The sequence below is a fragment of the Nipponia nippon genome, unplaced genomic scaffold (assembly GCF_047370975.1).
Source record: "Nipponia nippon isolate SJK-2023a ecotype South Korea unplaced genomic scaffold, ASM4737097v1 scaffold_18, whole genome shotgun sequence".
NCBI classification, from domain to species: Eukaryota; Metazoa; Chordata; class Aves; order Pelecaniformes; family Threskiornithidae; genus Nipponia; species Nipponia nippon.
This window is the reverse complement of record NW_028262334.1, coordinates 4,253,985-4,273,421: the sequence shown is the minus strand read 5'-3', so window position 1 is coordinate 4,273,421 and position 19,437 is coordinate 4,253,985. Positions and strand designations below refer to the sequence as shown.

General features: G+C 39.3%; 1 protein-coding gene across 1 annotated transcript in view; it reads right to left on the bottom strand.

The window, feature by feature from the left end:
- The window catches only part of DNAH10 (dynein axonemal heavy chain 10), a 57,571-nt gene that overhangs the window by 16,399 nt on the left and 21,735 nt on the right, over positions 1-19,437 (bottom strand). The window contains exons 29-57 of the mRNA XM_087754997.1: positions 18,814-19,047; positions 18,062-18,285; positions 17,300-17,569; positions 17,022-17,205; positions 16,596-16,730; positions 16,041-16,193; positions 15,305-15,493; positions 15,050-15,196; positions 13,967-14,158; positions 13,678-13,796; positions 13,397-13,555; positions 12,858-12,993; positions 12,606-12,728; positions 11,948-12,082; positions 11,419-11,635; positions 10,820-10,939; positions 9,758-9,903; positions 9,198-9,350; positions 8,397-8,657; positions 7,552-7,724; positions 7,085-7,178; positions 5,859-6,026; positions 5,358-5,546; positions 4,535-4,706; positions 3,379-3,582; positions 2,500-2,580; positions 1,902-2,099; positions 1,089-1,250; positions 346-520 (exon numbers count right to left, since the gene is read on the bottom strand). Of these exons, the coding sequence (XP_087611123.1) occupies positions 346-520; positions 1,089-1,250; positions 1,902-2,099; positions 2,500-2,580; positions 3,379-3,582; positions 4,535-4,706; positions 5,358-5,546; positions 5,859-6,026; positions 7,085-7,178; positions 7,552-7,724; positions 8,397-8,657; positions 9,198-9,350; positions 9,758-9,903; positions 10,820-10,939; positions 11,419-11,635; positions 11,948-12,082; positions 12,606-12,728; positions 12,858-12,993; positions 13,397-13,555; positions 13,678-13,796; positions 13,967-14,158; positions 15,050-15,196; positions 15,305-15,493; positions 16,041-16,193; positions 16,596-16,730; positions 17,022-17,205; positions 17,300-17,569; positions 18,062-18,285; positions 18,814-19,047 (4,913 nt within the window). The remainder of the gene's footprint in view (positions 1-345; positions 521-1,088; positions 1,251-1,901; positions 2,100-2,499; positions 2,581-3,378; positions 3,583-4,534; positions 4,707-5,357; positions 5,547-5,858; positions 6,027-7,084; positions 7,179-7,551; positions 7,725-8,396; positions 8,658-9,197; positions 9,351-9,757; positions 9,904-10,819; positions 10,940-11,418; positions 11,636-11,947; positions 12,083-12,605; positions 12,729-12,857; positions 12,994-13,396; positions 13,556-13,677; positions 13,797-13,966; positions 14,159-15,049; positions 15,197-15,304; positions 15,494-16,040; positions 16,194-16,595; positions 16,731-17,021; positions 17,206-17,299; positions 17,570-18,061; positions 18,286-18,813; positions 19,048-19,437) is intronic.

Below are 19,437 nucleotides of genomic sequence, written 5' to 3'. Positions count from 1 at the left end.
CTGGTATGTATTCCTATTCACAGAATAAAAACAGAGGAGGAATGAAGGGGTTTGAACAGCCACTGCTCAGGCAAAAACCATAGCAGTTTCTAGTGCATCAGACACAGGGTAGAGAAAGATGGGGACGACATCAAACAAAGGACTGGAAGAACAGGCTCGAGGGGAAGTCCTAGGCTAGGAATCAGGGGATTCTGTTGTGACCTCTGCACCCAGACAACTGATGTCCTGACCTTCACCCTTACACCATGCAGGTGAGAAAGGTGAGGCTAAGGCTCCAACCCTGCAAACAAGGGTCTCTCAGTGAATTTCCAAAAGTTTATGCTACTGTACATCCAAATGAGTCACCTGATCTCAGTAACATCAGACTTGTCAAGCTTCTGAAGCTCCAGTTTGGCAGCTTCTAAAATAGGCATGACTTCAGCCAAAGCTGTCTCAGCAGCCGCCTTCTCCATAGCAATAATCTTATTCTGTTCCTGTATCTCCACAGCTTTTTCTTCAGCCAGTTTTTTCTTCTCCTCAGCTAAGAATTGTAAAGGCAGGACCATAAATGGATTATTCAAATTTGTATACAGAACATATACTAATATAGATTGGCTCTTGGCTGAAAATCAGAAATTACCATCAACTCAGTACCTTTTTGTTGCTAGCTTGCCCATGTTTACAGTTCCATCACCAGGTTAGGAACACTGTTAGTGTTCCACACAACAGTACACATAATCTCTTTTCTTCCCATGCTTCCCTCTGTTTTTCCTCTAATAGTAATTTTCTGAATCAGAAGGTCCCTTTCTTGCTAATGCCTCTTTCCCACATTACGCCTTACACCTTGGAAAGGGAAGACAAGGGCAGGTGAACATAGTACTGAGTTGTGTGAAGTCCTGTAGGCCAAATATATAGCAAAGATGGCAATCTGGGCAGGAGAGGGGACCTGTTCTTCTAGCATGACACTAGATCAGCACAGATAGAACAAGAGGGTTACTGCTGGAAGCAGCTGGAGCTCTTACAGGGTCTTCCAACCCAACACACCACAGACTATGGGAGCCTTGCCTTGCTTAGCCTGTGGGACACTTCAGTGGTTGTAAACTACCCACCTACTTCTGTGTTTGCTGAAATCTCTTGTAACAAAGCTTCACAAGCAGCTGATTTTTCTGCTAGCACAATCTTTTGCTCAGCAAGTTTCTTGTTCAGCTCAACCAGCTGTATACTAGCTTCCTTCAGTTTAACTAAGCCCCCATCCAGCCGTTTACATTGTGCTAGGTAGAAAAAAAAGGGAGAAACGTTAGTGATTCATTGGTTGTGTACTATCACAGAGCAACAGACAATCTCACAGAAGGTAAATATGCTTGTAGGTGCACTTTGCAGCAAGGCAGCCTTGGTTATGAAAGCCAAATGACTCTGAGAGATTTTTCCTTTCCTAAGCATCTGACCCAAGATGGTGTTAATGCCACTCGAGCTGCCACGTAGCGGCCCTGTGGCACAACTTGCTTTCCATATTACACTGTTCGTGTTTTATCCTCTTCACAGATTTCAGTGCCCACTGAAGTATGAATAAGAATTGCTGCTTGAGGAAGAATGTCAAACCTTGAACTAGGCTGAGCTGGTATTAGATCTAATCAGACTCTTCCCCAAGCAGAGGAGTGTCTGGTTTGGAGATTCTGGCTCAGGTTCATGCACAAAAGAATTTGAGGAGAACCCACCGTTTGACAGACAGAGTCTGAACATTCACATGTGGCCAGGATATCGGTCCAATGTCAAAACCAGATGCCAGCACAGCATTTGAGATAGTACTGATAAAATGATTTTTGCATAATGTAGATAATATGTGGGATTCTCACCACATTTTTTTTCCTTTCAAAATATTTAACTCACTTATTAAAAAGTAGAAAACATCTACACAGCCTTACCTAAAATGAACTCGTTTTTCTCCTCCAGCAATTTTGAATAAGTATGGATAAAATCAAGGTAATTCTTTGGTGTGACATGGTTGCTACGTCTCAGTTTCTGCAGAAACTTCTTGCTGAAATCCCCTACAGATTCATGCACCATGACCATGTGCTCGATCACCGACTTGGAGCTCTCTGATGGGATGCGTGTGCTATTTCCTAAAATTGAGCAGAAGAAATAAAAAATTTCCAAGGTTTTGTTGGTTTTTTTAAGAGTCTGCCAATTACCATCTTTCTTATGTCCATCTAAGCCAGGCACAAAAAAAGTCTTTTCTGGGGCAAAAAGCAAGACCGAGGCAGAGTCAGAAGAGAACCTGGGCCTCCTGGTAGGTAGGCCACATTGTCTGCAGAGTTGGGAACTCGGCAATTTTTTAAATCTATTTGAGTAAGAAACTTCCATCCAAAAACATTTTTTGACTGGGATTTTGCATCACCCATTTAGACTCAGGGTAACAAGCACAATGGGAAATCAAATTATGTACAATAACTGCAAAGTAAAGAATATATTTCTTAGGCTATCCCAAGGGTTAATGGGTTAAAATACTGACATTTTACATACCGACAAAGGACTGTGCAACTGCATACAAGGCCTGGGGGGGCCAGGGCAAGAACCAGTCAATACCAGTGTTGTTAACAAGACCTTAAAATAAAAGGATAGTGTTATCTGAAAAATTCCTTTGTAAAACTAGACCCTAATCTGCCAGGCAGTTCCATGCTTAACTTTATTTGCATCAAGAAGCTGCAGGCTCTGTCTTATTTGACTCCTGCTTAGCAACAATATTTACCACAAAGTCGATACTTCCATTTTGATAGTAAACAATCAGCTTTGCACCTGTGTCCTGCTAACCTCAGTGTACTGTTCTTTGGACTGTACCATTCTACAGGATGCAGTCAAGAGCTGCAACAAGGTATTTTAATGCCTGGGTGAGGATTCCCACCCATACCCATCCTTCACGTCTCTTCAGTCTCCCAGGGCTCCTTTCAGCCACCTGCTGAAGCGCAGCATCCTCCAGGCTCGGGAGTTTTTTCTCTCAGTGGGTGTCCCTCTCACCATGCCCTTTTTTTGGCTTTGGATACAAAAATGTTTCTCTTACCATCATCCTAGTTTCATAATGATTTAATACCACGCATTCTGCTGTAAACTACAGAAGAAAGGCTGCAGATGTAGCCTGTATCTTTCCAGTTCAATGAGGATGACCAATTGATTTCTAGCTGTTCAGCTGGAAAATGAACTGATCTGGTAAATGCTAATCAATAATACTCACTGATATGTGGAAATTAACTGGAAAAAAAATCATGCACTGCAAGTCCTTAATCACGAAACCTGCTCTGCTTAGCTTTAGCTGCCAGACATCTCTGAGTGTCCACTAGAGATTTCTGCTTGCCTGCAAACCTGTGTTTCACAGGGAAGGGACTAAGAAGCGCATACAATTGATACCTGGGAAATTTCTGCACCATGTTCTCAGACTGTCCCCAACTGGGGACATTCCCAGGACAATGTGAAGGTTGCTTGCACATTTGTTTACAAAATATTGCCAGACACTCTCTTTAGCTGGGTTCATGCCAGCTTTAGTAGCTTCATCTCCAATCTGACTTAGTATGGTGTCTTTTTCATCATCTGGAAAAAGGGCTGGCACCATTCCTGTAACATAAGGACAGAATAATGCTAGTGAGAACAACCAGTAAAAGAAAACCATATGGCTGGGGATAGGGCAGATGAGAAACCAGAGTCACAAATTTTAAACCTAGTTCTGCAAAAATTGTTCTGGGTAGTTTTGAATCAATGTATTAACCTCTCTATGCTTCTCCTCCTCCCCTCAGCCGCCATGGAAAATAGAGAGGCGGTACTCAGGATGATGTAGGAGATATAGAGGAATAATTAATTCATTTTTGTTTGGGCTTCAGTAACCTATACAAAATGTCACAAGAACATAAAGTGCTTTTAACTCTGCAAAGAAAATCTTCATTAGTGTCTACAAACCATCAGTTCACATTTTCATTCTCTCAATCACGTGGCAAATACTTCATAAGTTACCTAATGACAGACATAAGCAGACCAGGAACAAGGAAAACTAGGACCAAGGAAAGGGATAAGATTTAACACATCTGTTTTCAAATCAGACTGTGTAGGAACTTCTATAGAAAGGGTGGTCGCACAGTGCTAGCTGCTGCTTATTTTCAGCTGCTGTATACACTAAAAGATAATAAACTACATTTTAGGACATATATATATATATAAGCAGTTGTTGCAGTTCAGGTGAATGCTATGAAAAAGCCCATGGGACAAAAGGTGGGTTTCTAGTCAAATGCAGCTGAACTTACACCTCAGTCTTGGAAGAAATGTGAGACTCCTGCAACATCATGATCAGCACGAATTAACCCTATAGCCTTCCCAGACACAAAGAAATGACTGTAAGAAGATGCCAAGAAGCCATTATTAAGGCCAAGATCATTTCAGGTAGTACTGAAAGGTGTAACTAACTAAAGCAGCAGAGGACACAGGGTGACACAGTCATAGCTGGATCAAGGGTACATTTGAGATTATGAGTCACAAGCAGATACTGATCGGGAGTAATTGAGGCTGCCTGTGCCACCTGAAGTTAACATGTTGTTGATGAGTTCCAGGAAACTCTCTTCTGCTACATGGGCATCTGTAAACAAGAAGACCATTGACTTGTTCTCAATACCCAGCTTCTGGTACAAATTTTTCAAATCTTCTCGGAAATTATTTTCTCCATATCCTTGACTCAGGATGATCTCAAATACCTAAGGATGCAAACATATACTGAGAAGACACAGATGGACCCAAGACATGATGGTAACTCTGAATTTCAGTTAGATTGGATCAAGGGGTTTTGTCCCCTATCATCAGTAAAAGTGTAAGTATAAAAAAAATTATGCACTATATTCTTTTTAAAAATTACATTTGAACAACACTGAAGGACTGCATTTTCAAAATTGCTTTGTGTTCATCCTCCTTTTTTGTTGTTCCCTTCCGAGCCTCTGTAAGAGACTGAAAGTACCTCTGAGAGAGGAACATTTCCTATCTGAAATATTACAGTGTCAATCACAATAAGGTTCCTCAAGCAGCACTGGAGTGCTGCTGTGATACAGATAAGTAACAAAAGCGGTAGTTAGGAACTATTAGTTGTTTGCCACCAAATCTGTCCTTGTTTTCTGTCCCCAGTGCCAAAACCCAGATTCAGGCACTGACATCTTCTTGTCCGGATCACCTACAGTCATATTCTTACACCTTCTGGCAATCACCTCACCCTGTTTTTCTCTCCCCAGGGAAGAGATGCCAGCCTGATCTTATCTTGACTGACTGACTTCCCTCCCCCCACCCTGCCAATTTAATCCTGATCACAATATTGCTTTCCTTGTCTTCATTCACTGCAAAGATGCAGGGTCACTAACCTCACATCCAGCTGTATAGGCAGCCAGTCTCGTTAGAGACTGCTTTCCTGAGCCGCCCACTCCTACGAGCAGGGCATGCCCATGATCCATCCGTATGATGCGATGTACATGGACTAAGTGCTCCAAAGCATCATCAAAAAGAACCAGATTCATTTTAATATTAACTTCATTATATTCCTCCAAAATCTCCTGCAGAGAAAGGTGGGCAGAATGTTACTAGGAAACCACTGAAGCAATTAATAACATCGATAAAATACCAAACCATTTAGCAGCATTATTCCTTTCCCTTTCCTCAGGGAAAATAAATTGTTGGAAAACACTGCTGACTCTGTAGCTGATCCTCAATTTTCATTACTGCAGACCCCAAATGAGTAACAGTGCACGTAAAATTCTATGTGCACACAGAAAGAGAACAGATTTCCTACGGTTTGAGGCAGGCTCCTGCCCATTCCGCAGGCACAGAGACAGACTCAGGCACAGTTCCAGGCTGATGCACACTACCTGAAAGAGAGCTTTTGCTGCATCATAGTCTTGGATATCTTCATAAAGACGAGGTTCTCCTTCACTCAGTGCCATTCTGAAATCTCCAAAAAGAATAGGATCCCTCATGGCCTGCTCCAAGTCATCGCTGAAATTCTTTTCAATCAGGTTTTTTATATGACCTTGTACCTTCAAGGATATGAAATGAGTCAGGCAACACGACAAAGCAGATGATTCTGAATCCAGTAACACTTAGAAGGGTGATAATGCAGATTCTTGCTTAAATAGTGACTGATTTCAAGGGGATACTTATGTCACTGGAAGATCCAAAGACCACAGCCTCCTATTGTGTTCTATGTATGATCTAAAATGATCTAATAGGCAGTTCAAGAACCATTCAAGCCAATGGACTGCAGAAGTTTAAGACGGAAAAGGATAAGCCTGTTAAAAAAAAAACCCTTCTCATATATTGGTGTAAATATTATGTTAATAAACTTTCCTTCTCAGCATTCACAGATGTCTCGCCACTAAGATTTCTCACAAATCTTCTAAGTCTGAATGAATGTACAAATACAGAAAAGTTGCAATATAATTATTCTGAGTTGTGAAAATTGAGCTGGAAATGTATCTTTGTATGTTAGAGGAGAAACTTTTAAGCAGAAAAATCTGAAGCCATCTTAATCTACCTCTTTTCATCTAAGCAAGTTGCTTATATGTAAGTAAACTTTACCCCAATTCCTCCCCTAATTCTCAAGGTATAAAACTGGCATCATTCTCTCTTGTGTTTTAAGATATAATTTGGAGCATTTTCCAGTTTGCATAACAGCCAAAACTGAATCCATTGTTTAAGGACACGGCTCATATCCTTCTTTTTCCTACTTGCTTGTACAGGCACATTCTGATACAATCCTTCCTAAAGGAAAATGCTGACTTGAAGTGATTTCCTGAGTTTTCCCCTGCACTGCTCTCACACTTTGTCACCTGTGCCACTGCTAACCGATTTTCCTGGACAGGCAAACTGAGTGACACTTTCCATTTCTTCAGCAGACCTGCTCACTTAGTCTGCCATAGTCACTTTATTTTAGAAAAGAAAACTCCATGGGCCACGTTTTAAATTAATGGAGCAACATAGTGGTTAGACAAGTCTGCAGTCTGACTGCAAGACCTGAGTGCAACAGTTGGTAACGTTGCTATTGCAAATTAGTTGCCATAGTAATGACTACTAAAAGTTGAAAGAAATTACTCACCAGTGCTTTGTCTGCTTCATTAATCAGCCTGTCATGGAAAACCCTCAGGCACTCATTTCTCCAAACTCTCACCATCTGGGTCACTGTTTGAAACCTGAATTAACATCGAAATATCAGACTGCACCAAATGAGCTGACATGATTCCTAAGGCCATATGGTTAATAACACTGACCAAATTCTGGATTGACTTTTTTTACTCTTTTTGATTTTTTTCTTTTCATAATAACTAATTTGCTTGCATTTTTACCTGTGGATATCTTATTTAAGAAAGACTAATGCATCAGTGTGCGTCATCAAGAGTAAGATCACAATTTAGGATGTTCCTGAACATTTTCTCATTGTGGCAAAGGTTTAATGATAAGTGACCAAATGTGACTGATTTCATGTACCAAATTACCTCATCTTCACCCTGATTCATCCAATATAAATAGGTGTAGGACCACTGAAGACAATTTTTCTATTCTTACCTCTCCGGAGTTGTAAGAACGAGTCCATTATAGACCCTGGAAAGATCCCGCAGGTTAAAAATGTAATGGAATTTGGAAGGAGTAGGGGGTAGGTCACGAATAATCATTTTATAAAGCTCCAAAGTACACACAGTAATCTTGTCAGAGATGGTTGATATAGACTCATTAAACATCTGCAAACATGAAAAAGAAGAGGTGTTTTCATGAGGCTGCCCAGAGAGAACTCAATGCTATTAAACATATTCTGCTTTCCAGCTTTTAAACCTGCTTGGTACATTTCAAATAACTGAGGGCAAACATTTTCAGAAATGCATATTCCTCTGTAGTATGAACATTCTGCAGTTAAATGTTTTGGGCAGGACCCATCTTCATTCCCGAGCTTGCACAGTGCTGAAGGTAACATCAAACTCCATGACTGGAATTTCCACAGCACTTCTACAGCAGAAAAAGTAAACTGCTCTTTTCTTATATAATCTTGCAGGCTACTTGCTAGTAATGCAGTCTACTGCATTATATTAAATTTTTCACTGTCATTCAGGAACCAGTTTGCTGACCTTTGCATATTTGGTTACACAAACCATAAACAAATAGTTCATAGGTTTCAACCTATGAAAAGCACCAGGTTTATAGATTATCTGCTGACTTGAACGTTTACATATTACTCAAGAATTTATCAAAAGAGTGTAAACCCATTGAGAAAGAGAAGAGGAAGGGAAAGGTTTGCATGAGGTTCTAAATATAAGAAAGCCCGATAACAGAAGATTTCAGGTCTTGCGATAACACAGAAATAAATGTCTATTTTAAAATAATAAACCTGTTGAGCACTTTAAAAGCAGTGAAATTACCGCAGTGTGGCCTTTCAGGATGGAGGCATAGATCAAATTCAGTGATTGCTCAGAAGGAAAAGGTATGTTAAAAACACTGAAGAGTGAGATGAATCGAGGGTCAACTTCATTCCGACCTCCTCCAGCTTTCCCCATGGCAGCAATAAAATCCAGGTCTCGAAGAAGTTTACAGTTCATCTCCTTACCACGGTCGTACAAGAAACCTTTTTCTAGCAGCAGCTTCAACAGGGCAATGGGTTGCTGTGTGCCATACTCATCAACCTTTGCAATACAAAAGAGTCAAGATATTTAGAGCACAGTACATCAGCATGCCAATTACTGCTATAAATGTGGAAATATTGTGCTCCATACTCAGGAGAACATTACAAGGACTAAGTGACACTTAGTAAAGCTCTAGCACTGACTGTGAACATTCATTCAAATGTTTTCTATGGGAAAAGTGCCTCTTCTCCGACATAAACTAAATGCACACATACTCTTTTGCCCCATTTGTAAAGAGAAAGGGATGGTTTCTACAATACACAACCTGCAGCCAACATCAGGCCACAGAGACATGATTTTAATGGCATAAAGAAAGCATCCAACAGGATCTCTCTCACATATAGGACAAATATTGTTACAGCCAGAAACACCCCCTACTACACACAAATCCAACTCTTCTGAAGATCCTAAACTGAAATCCAGTTATGCAGTTACCATGAATCTCCTTGACTTGTGATTCATTGGATCTGTGTATGAAGGGACCACATCAGTGCCACCCTAAATGTTTCTCTACTGCCTTGCAAACTATAGGCAGCTTACCCTTGGCATATTCATATCATCCATGAAAACAATGAGACGTTTTCCCATTGGAGGGCCGTAAGTGTCTTTAGTTCGTTTCTCTACATTTGTCTCTAGGTTTCTCTGAATGTCCATTGATGTCGTACGAGAAGAGAAGTTAATTACTAGCAGCAGCTGCACAGGGGAGAAAATGGATAAGAATGGATTTTTACCTGTTCTTTTTTTAACTCGAGCATTCAAAAAATATTCTTTATATTAGACTGTCAGACATACAGGAAACACTTCTCTAGTCCATTTATTCTCTTGAATTATGGATGACAAAGAAAAGTAATCCCATTCTTAGCACTTCGATAATATATATTTACTTTATAAAATTGAATCTGTACATGGTAGAACAGAACAAAACATCATTGATCCTGAAAGATTCTCAAATCATTCACACACTTTGGATTTGAGCTTGCAGTCACGTTATCAAAGTCAATATTGCTACCCACAGACTCAGGCTTCACAATGCAAATTTAACACAAGGACAAAGAATAAAAATGCATCTTTACAAACAAGGCAAAATGCCTCATACATACATTAAGGTCTTTGTTCAGATTGTTTAGGAAGTTTTGTGTAGTTGCTGTTTTAGATGTACCCGATTCACCTACAAGAACAACTGGGCGTTTTATTTTTACCATCTGTTCTAGTAACCAAGTAGTGCGTGTTGTATCCACTGTAGGCACTGAAAAAGATCATGAATATGATAGCAAGTTAAATTAAAATGCAGTACAGCTGGGGGATTTATATTTATAGAATAGTGCTGGATCAGACTCTCAAGGTATTAACATGCAGTTGCACAAAGACATAGTCTGAAATAACAACTCACTAACAATGTTTAAAGAAAATTTTAATTGCTCAACTGTCTCTTTTCAGCTTTTATCATTGGGATCTTTTCTTCTACAGGTATATTAAAAAAGAAATTATCTTCCATATAGGAGGGTCATGGACTGGTTAAGCTCCATTTAATCCCTATTTCAAGGATATAATCAGGATTTATTGGGATCATCAGCATTTTCCCAGAACTCTACAGAGATTAATTTTGTTCTGTGTGAATAGCCTGCCATTAGGAGCAACTTTAGAGATCATATAATTATCTCCTGTGTCAGTGAAGTTAACCTGTGCTTGCTGAAGTATTACTATAAAGTAAGCTGCATTAATTTGTCCTTAACTAAGAAAAGCACTTGTCACCATTATACAGTGCTTGAAGTAACAACTAATAACAGCCTTAAGAATGTAATTTTTATCTACCAAGTACCTGAACCACAGAGCTGACATTTTTTCTAGAGTTTCTAGTAGAGCAGACTGTGAATCTTCTGCTATTCTGGCTTGTTAAAGGCATTGTTAGCTCCTAACTGAAGTAAGCTTTTCATCCCTTCCTCATTTCTTTATTGCACGGTGCTGTAAATATCAACTCTATTCCTTCTAAACTACTATGACAATAACATTAAAGAAATTGATTTGTGCCATCACAAGAAACTGATCCTGAGTAGATGACCTTCAGTACAGAAAGAGGATGTCTCAAGTTAAGTGCCATGCACTCAGTGGTGGCACATTATAAATTAAAGGCATACCATCACTATAGTTTATCTTACACTCACCTAGAATGTCAAGAAATTTCACTTGAGGCTTATGAATATATTCAGGAACAAGTTTCATCCAAGGTACCCACTTTTTTTGAAATCCATCAAAATGAAAGTCATACAAAGTTGGCAGCTGACCTGCAAACCATTAAGCAATTGGAGGTTTTCTAGGACACTGAAATATTTCATAAGAAAATAATCTGATTGAGATGAAAGTGAAGGGTAAGATTCTGGAACAAGCTGGGCAACACCATGTTCTGTTTACTTGTCATTTAACCCAGTAAGACATCAACCAAAATTCTCCTAATCCAGCACTTGGATCACACTATCGCATTTTAAGCACCTTCCACCGACTTTCCTTTCATGTTTTATTTTTCCTGTCACCGTTTATCTCTTCAGCTTGGCATAGAAAAGTACTGTTCTGTGAGGACAGACCAGTAGCTGAGAGTCGTCTAGCATCAGTATCTCTACATGGTTTTCAATGATAGTCCTCCAGAGAGCACATTTTGCAGCCAGGATAGCTAGCTGGAAGGAAGAACTATGTTCTGCCTTTATGGAAACTAACACTTTTCTAATATAATCAATGGGATTGAGACTAAATTATGACAAGATCCTACCTGGCAGCTCCCCTGGCTTAGCCAGGATGTTGTCATCATGAACAGTAGACATGCAGGAAATACGTTTAACATTTTCATCAAATTTAATTCTCCCAGCATCAAGAAGAGTAGCACCTAAGGAGGAATACAAAGCTTCCAAGAAAAAACACTCCAGAACATCGGGATCATTGCACTGTACCACAACTAGAGCTTCCAGCATCACAGTCAACTGCACCACCTGTTGTAAAAAAAGGCAAAACTGTAAATAGAATTGTCATTTGGATGCATGCAAACTCTTAATATGTTTTCAGCTGAGGGTTTGCTGATCTTTTATCCTTACAGGTGTATCTGCTGATATGAGTATTAATGACAGCAGAAAAGCATTGTTGGGAACTGACTGTTTCTTTTATCTCTTGGTCCTCATCACTAGCAAACTGACATTTCAGCATGGACTCTACTCCTGTGCTTTCTTTGGGAGGTTTTTACTCTCTCCATCGTTCCATTTCTCTTTTTAGATAAACTTTTTCAACCTTTATTCTCTGTTCCTTACCATATTTAAATCTGTTTGAGGAACAATGGTCTTCAGCCTTTCTCCATGTCTGCCGTCCACAATTCCCTCTACAATCATATCAATAAGGTTGGGCACATATTTTTGAAAGAGACGATTCAGTTCAATTCTCTCTTGCTGAGGAATGAAAAGGACAATTATTCAGCACACAGAAACCTGGAAAGCCTATTTCTGACAGCAGAGTTTCCCATCAATGCCTGGCTGACCAAGTGTGATTGTTCTTGCAGGAATCACTTCTACCAAAGACAGGGTACAGTCACATGAAGAAATGTGACACTGTTGTATGGACTGGGTTTTCAGCAGGTGAGCATCTGCATTCATTGGGTGCTAGCAACTAAGTTGTCTTCCTTCAACTCCCTGTGGACTTGAGTTTTTAATCTAAACGTAAGAAACAAGGACCTAAGCAATCTCACTGTTAATTCTTTGGAGATCAGGTAAACTGATTTCTTGGTTTTTCACTTCTCAGAAACAACCAGAAGTCAGAAAAACTAGGAACTCTCTTTAGCCCTCTGCTGCAGGCCTACTGATTAGGTTTGTTCTCAGAAAATCAGACTGCCTATACAAAGTGGTTTTTTTTTACAGCTGTCTACAGTTCAGTATTTAATACAGATACTCTCTGAACAAGTGCAGAAATTCCCACCTCATTTCCTCTTTCTTGGATCCACTTCTGCCAGTAGGGCTTATATTTCAGATTTTTAGGATCTACAAAGACCATTCCACAGCGGGATACCGTGGCAGGAGATGCATACTGTAAGTCACCAACCTATAAAATAATCATAGAAGATAATCATACACTTAAACAAAGAACAGCCACAGTAACTGCTTTTCAGGCTTTGTAGACCCATCTGTATCTAACCCTTCTCATGTATTAAATGGTACAGTCATCACTTACCTCAAACAACAAAGCACAGTGCGACTGAAGTCTAATCCGCTCCCCATTTGCCAGGGTCAATAACTTGTTGTCATCCATGACAGAATTCATGTTTTCAACCCAGAGAGCATCCACATCTCCATCAAAGAGAATATACCTGTGGATACAGGAGCCAAGGGGCACTGGCAAATCTCTGATTTTAGTAATATATTTCAGAATTCAGATGTTCCATCAATGGTGCCAATGTCAGTTCAGGTGTTTTGAAGCCTCCCATTCATTTTTGATAACTGCATAGTTTCCATCCATCTCACTGAGGCTGGAAACTCACAGAAGACAGAAAAAATCCTAGACACTTTCTATTTATTTAGCTTTTTTTTTAATAGTGCAGTATCAAATATTTAAAATAAAATAAAATAAAATAAAATAAAATAAAATAAAATAAAATTAAATTAAATTAAATTAAATTAAATTAAATTAAATTAAAATAAAATAAAATAAAATAAAATATTGATGGAAAACTCAGTATCTAAAAATCATCACAATGATTTCTAGCTGTCTACCTTCGCTCTTTCTTGTCAGTAGGCCTGTTGATATCCCGAAAAATGTTTGACAGGACTCCATCTGTCCAGTCTCGTGTGGTAGGATCGAGGATCCCATACAGCTCATTCACACTCATAGCTTTAGGGTTCAGTGTGTAAAGCTTTGTCAATAATCCCAGCCTAAAGATACAGCAAGAAAAACAATATTAAAATGACACAATACCATCTCATCTTAACCCAATTTTACAACCAAAATTTGCCATTTTACAACCAGATTTCCATGCATCAAATTCTGTACTCACTTGTTTTGGGCCTGGCACAAAGCATTAATGACAACTGACTTGCCACCTCCAGTAGGTCCAACTACCATTGTAGTGTGACGAGTTAACATTGTCTCATAGATCTGAACTACTTTATCCACCTGTAAAATAAATATTGATTCAATAGACTGCTGCCCGTAATGCTTCTGTGGAAAAAAGCAGCAGCTGGTCTATACCAGCTAAGCTTTCCTGGAGCCGCTCCAGACTGCAGCAATGCATATCCAGCCCAATGTTTACACCAAAAACTCAAGCAATTAACATTTTTTTATACCTGAACTGGTAAAACAACATAACCCCCTTCTTCCAGCACTCGTTCTACAGCATCATTAAAGTTAGGATAGCAGACTCGAGGGCAATCCAGGCCAGGAAACAGGTCAGAGATTAGGCCAAGGAAGAGAGGTACATCTTCAAACACAAATTTAGGAAGATTCATATCTCGTAGTGCTCTCATCAGTACAACTTCCTACACAAAACATAGCAGAATCAATCTTTACCAAATAGCTAACCAATTATCTAACATGTCGTAACTTCAAACATCTCTAAAAACTATTGCCTGATTAGTACAGCTTTGAGAATGTTTTCTTGGCATCAGTTACTAGTGGAAATAAAGATTATTTTATAACGTTTAAGCATACCAATAGCTAAGAATAATACACTCCCTTTTTCTACCGTATTAACCAAATGCCAAATGGCTGGAGCAGCCCACACCACAGCTTCCCTGATTTGGTGTTAAAATAACCAACTGTCTTATGAACATACCCAAGTTCTGTAGTCCCCTTGAGAGCATCATTTAGACCCCAGCTTCCTGCCAACCTGCAATGTGCATCTGTACATAACTTTATAGGACAGTTTCCTTCAGCTGTCTCCAAGTTTTTAAGAAGAAATTTGAATAAGAATTTCCCTAGGCAACCGGGTATCACAACCGTACATATAGAAATAAAAAACAGGTGTAAAGGAAAGCCATGAAAAGTAATGCAGTACTGAAAAACTTTCATTTATAAGTATACTGTACTACTTGAGCTACACAATTAACAACTGCATGACTGGAGCACTCACTGCTCAAAAACCACGTTTCGCTGTTGATCCAGAGACATTCATCCGGCTATTTGCATCCCGGACTTAACAAGAAGTAAAATACCTCATTTTCTATGGATTTCCCTACTTTGACTTGAGTTCTGATGGTAACTTGCTGGCAGAGGGCATGATGAAATTCAGTAAGAACAAAGGGAAATAATAAGACAAATAACACCAGTGCTCCTATTTCCAACGCAGACAAACTACAGCAGATGTGTAAACGCATCCTCTTCCTAATGAAAAAGATGATCTGCCCAGGGTAACTAAGTAGCAAATCTACCTCACTGAGGTCTGCTGATCCTCTTTTCAGTTCTCCAGCCATCACCAACACTGACTTAAGGGCTCGCAGTCCAAAATCATAATGATGCTGTTTAGAAAGTTGTTCCTTTGCCAGCTTGTATAGCACTGTCATCTTTTTGGCAAGGATCTGTTGAGATTTAAGTCAGAGAATCACAAACGCGTAAGTCGCAACCAAACACTGGCCATGCATGCATGGCTGTGCACGTGGGTATGGGTAGCAGTAAAATTTTCTTACCTTTGCCATAAGGAACCCTTCAGAAAAGAGCATGATTTCACAGATTTGCTGAAGATCTGGGACAATAACAACCACAGGCCTGAACAAAGCTTTTACAGACTCAGGGAGCTCAGTCCGGCCAGCATAACCAGGGTTCATTGTAATAAAAATGCCCATACGGCTATCAAGGGTAATTTCGTGCCCTTCAAACTAAAGGCATAACAAAACATTAGAACAATGTGTATTTGGAATTGAAATAAATCATACTATTTGCTCAAAGAGAAAACCAGCAATACTGGGGCACCCACTTAGGACAACATGTTAAAATATTTAGCTTTAGATAGTCATCCAGATACATTTATCCCACTGTTTGTATCTTGGATATAAACATCAAGACATTTCACACTTCCCAATCAATTTTTCTGTCTGAGGGTTTTGAATTCCAATAAACATCAGCAAATAAAGCCTCACAATCCACATCAAGTTACTCCTCTCCCTAATTTACTTACTATCCCATTTAGTTACTATTATCCTATTTAGCTTACTTTTATCCCACTTCACAAAGGAAGAAGCTAGCAAAGAATTAGGAAATAAGCAAGGATTTAACAACTCTGAGAGTACACACCCTGAAGTCTGAAACGTTCAGCACAAATGAATTACAGAAGAAGCCTTTGATCTAATGATTGGGTCTAACCCTGAATCTTGGCCTCAAAAACAAGATCAGCCTTCACAATTACTCTTCTTTTTTAATGTTTACCTGAAATGTTTTCAACCGATTCATTAAAGCATTTCGAATCGTCTGAATCTGAGAAGAAATGACTGAAAGCACAGAAGCATCAATACGATTGAATTCATCAAAGCATCCCCATGCTCCGCACTGGGCGAGACCAGAGAAAATTTTACCAACTGCCTAATAAGAACAACAAGAAAAACATCTCAGCAATGAATATATAAAACATTCAGTGTCAGCAAATTTTGGAGTATGCTAAATCTCTTAATGACTGAGTAAAATCTCTGGATATTTATATATGCAGGAGTTAGCAATCTGTCATAAGGTCTTGCAAAATTACTTGTCAAGTGCAGATTGCCTATGATGAGCTTAAACACATGTCATCTAGTCATTGCTCCCCTGCTTGAAAGCACCTGAAATTCCTTCAAGAATTTATTCAAAGTAGACATTTTTTACTATATTTCATTATCAGTCGGCATGGGGAGGCACGTATTCAGAAGTTCAGAATATGTCCTTATCCTGGGCACTGAAAAAGAGCAGTAACTGGCACTTCATCAGAGAACACAGATCTTTAACTCTTACTTTGAAATCCATGCCTTCTCCGCAGTTTGTCACTACACACAGCAAGCCCAGCGCTTTGGCCAAATCCTTGGTTGTTTCTGTTTTCCCTGTACCTGCTGGCCCTGCTGGTGCTCCTCCCAAAAACATTGATAAAGCCTTTGGACACAGACCAAAAAATAAGGAAAGTTTGGATTATATTTGTATTAGGTTGGTAGCAAAATCACAAATGAGCCCTTGGGTACAAAAAGCCTTAGATTTTATCTGTGAAAGCATTCTATGTTGTCTTTGAGGCAATCAGGTTAGAACAATATCACAATTGATTTCAAACATATTAGCATTCACATTGGAATCTAGGAAATAGCAGGAAGTGGCAATAAAACAATTATGTCATTGCCTAGAAGTGTATTTTAAAAGGGCTCGTTAGTAAAAATCTCCTTGAACATATACCTGTGTGAGTGTAAGATAAATACGATCTGTAAGCGGGGTGATCACAAGACGTCCATTCAAACCCATATACTCGTAACCGTATGAAAATGTGCCTGTGCACTGCCGCACACTCAGTTCATCTGGCTCGCGGTCCCAGTAAAAACGCAGCTGGCTTTCCCATTCAAACTCCTGAGCCTGCAGAATGCTACACAAGAGAGACTTGCTCACATGAGGTAAAAGGGTGGAAATACAGTTTATGCATTTGGTATTTTCTCAATAGGTTGGGGGGCAGCGTTTACCTGTCTCTTACGAATGTATCAACAATGTCTCTGGCATGAACATCAATAATGAGAACAGTGTTGTATTTTTTCCTGTCATTTTTGCTCAAAGGCATTGTAATGCGGGTAACCAGGTCATCAATTTGCTTATGCATTTTTTTAGCATAAAATTTCATTGCCTGTTTTTCTCCCTTCTTCACTTTCCGAAAGACATCCTCTACCTCCCAAGTCCACCACACCTGATTAGCAGCCAGCACCATCATGCCTTGGTAGAGTAACATCCAATCAACTCTAGGGGAAACACACACAGGGAGGGAGTCTGAGTTACTGTTTACTCTAAGTAACTGATCAGGACAGAAAAAGAAAATTAAAAAAAAAAGTTCCTCCTATTTCTGCAACAACTAAAATAAGAGCCAAACTTTAGAGACGTACAGAATTCTATCAAGGTGTGCTGTAGTATTTCAAAAGCCTAGGAAATTGATAGAAAAGCTGCCTATTCCATGTGTAAAGATTGCCAAGTGGAATTCATAGTGAGAATAACATACTGTGCACACAACGCTAAAAATAAAAACTGAAGACTTAGGAAATTAGATACTATAGATAACACAATTTTTTCTGGTCAGTTAAAATATTGCATACGCATGTATTCATATCCCTGCACATACAGAAATACAGGCTAGATTGTGTAAAAATAAAAAAACTAAGTCTTTATTTTTCTATATCGCTACAGGCTCATAATAACATATAAGGTATTTGTGTTATCCTTGACACTGATTGTTTCACCTGCTTCTGTCTTCACAGTATCGAAAAATAGCTTCCTTAGTAAGGAGTCTGTTCGTTCGTCTCATTTCTGCTAGCACTGCTGTCATCCAATTCTCCACTCTGCCTACTGCAGCTACAGCCTGCCGGAACTCCATCACCTCCCCCTCAGCTGAAATCATGGCTGTTGCAATTTTCTCATCATTATCACCATCCTGAAACCTCAGGGAGGCTATGTTATCATACATCTGAAATGCACCAACAAAGAAATTCACTGGCATTTTAGAAACAAAGCTTCAAAGATGTAAGTGTATCTAGCCCTCATTTAATCTTGAAAGAAAATTTCCGTGGACTCTAAAGAGAAATGGATCTGACTCGTAAGTCATCAAATACAAATGCTGATATATAGCTTAGCAGCCCAACTGCAGAGTGAATAAGCAGATGATCTGGCCCAAATGACATTGATTTTTTTTCTAGAAAATAAACATCTATCAGGAGCTACAGGGAGGTTCTTTAATGACTGATCATTCTGGTGTGTCTTGAACGTTCCTCTACCAACATTCCTCTACCGTAACTGCTACTGGCCAGTATGAGAGCCCGGACAGACTATCGATCAGATTTGATTTGGTTATTCAGAAGCTTCTTCAAGATGCTGCCAGGGTGTTCTTTGTATGCAATAAATATTAGCGCACCCTTAACAGCATGTACAGTAAAGTCTGTGAAACTTTTTAAAGCACCTAAAAGCACAAGGCACAGTGGAAAGTCAGACATTGTACCTTTATCATGTGTTCCTGGACACAAAGTGGGTTACTGCTGCCAAGGATACTAAGCAACTCCTCATCAGATATAAAGAAAAATCTTGGGAAAGCATTTCGCTTGGAATCCAAATAATCATTCAAGCTTTTCTGACATTTCTCCAGCACATCATTTATATGATGGAGGTCTGATAGACGATTTGGGGCTTCACAGGATTTTTTAATTGTTGGTTCTTTTACAGTTTCATCCATTATCTGCACAGGGAGAAAAGAAAGTTTAAAAAATACTGAACAGCAATGGACTATACTAAATGATATTTAATTAGTGACAAAGCGCACAAGCAGTATAGGTTCTTACTGAAGTGAATTAGAGTTTTGAATATGGTTTCCTATTGCTGCAGTGCTGTATGAAAACAAGGAGACAGTATGCTTTCAAAGCTGAGAGCATGGAGATACTAGTGTAGAAGCAAGTGTAAGCAAGACAAGCCGGTATCCCCAGTCATGCAAGCAGAAGCATATACCTGACTTTGCTCCTGTATACAGTGGTACTTCAAGTGAAGGACAAACACAGCATTTCAGAATCACAGTACTATCTAAATTTTGCAGATGGGAAAAAGAAAAGTAAGCCATACTCATATTGGGAGT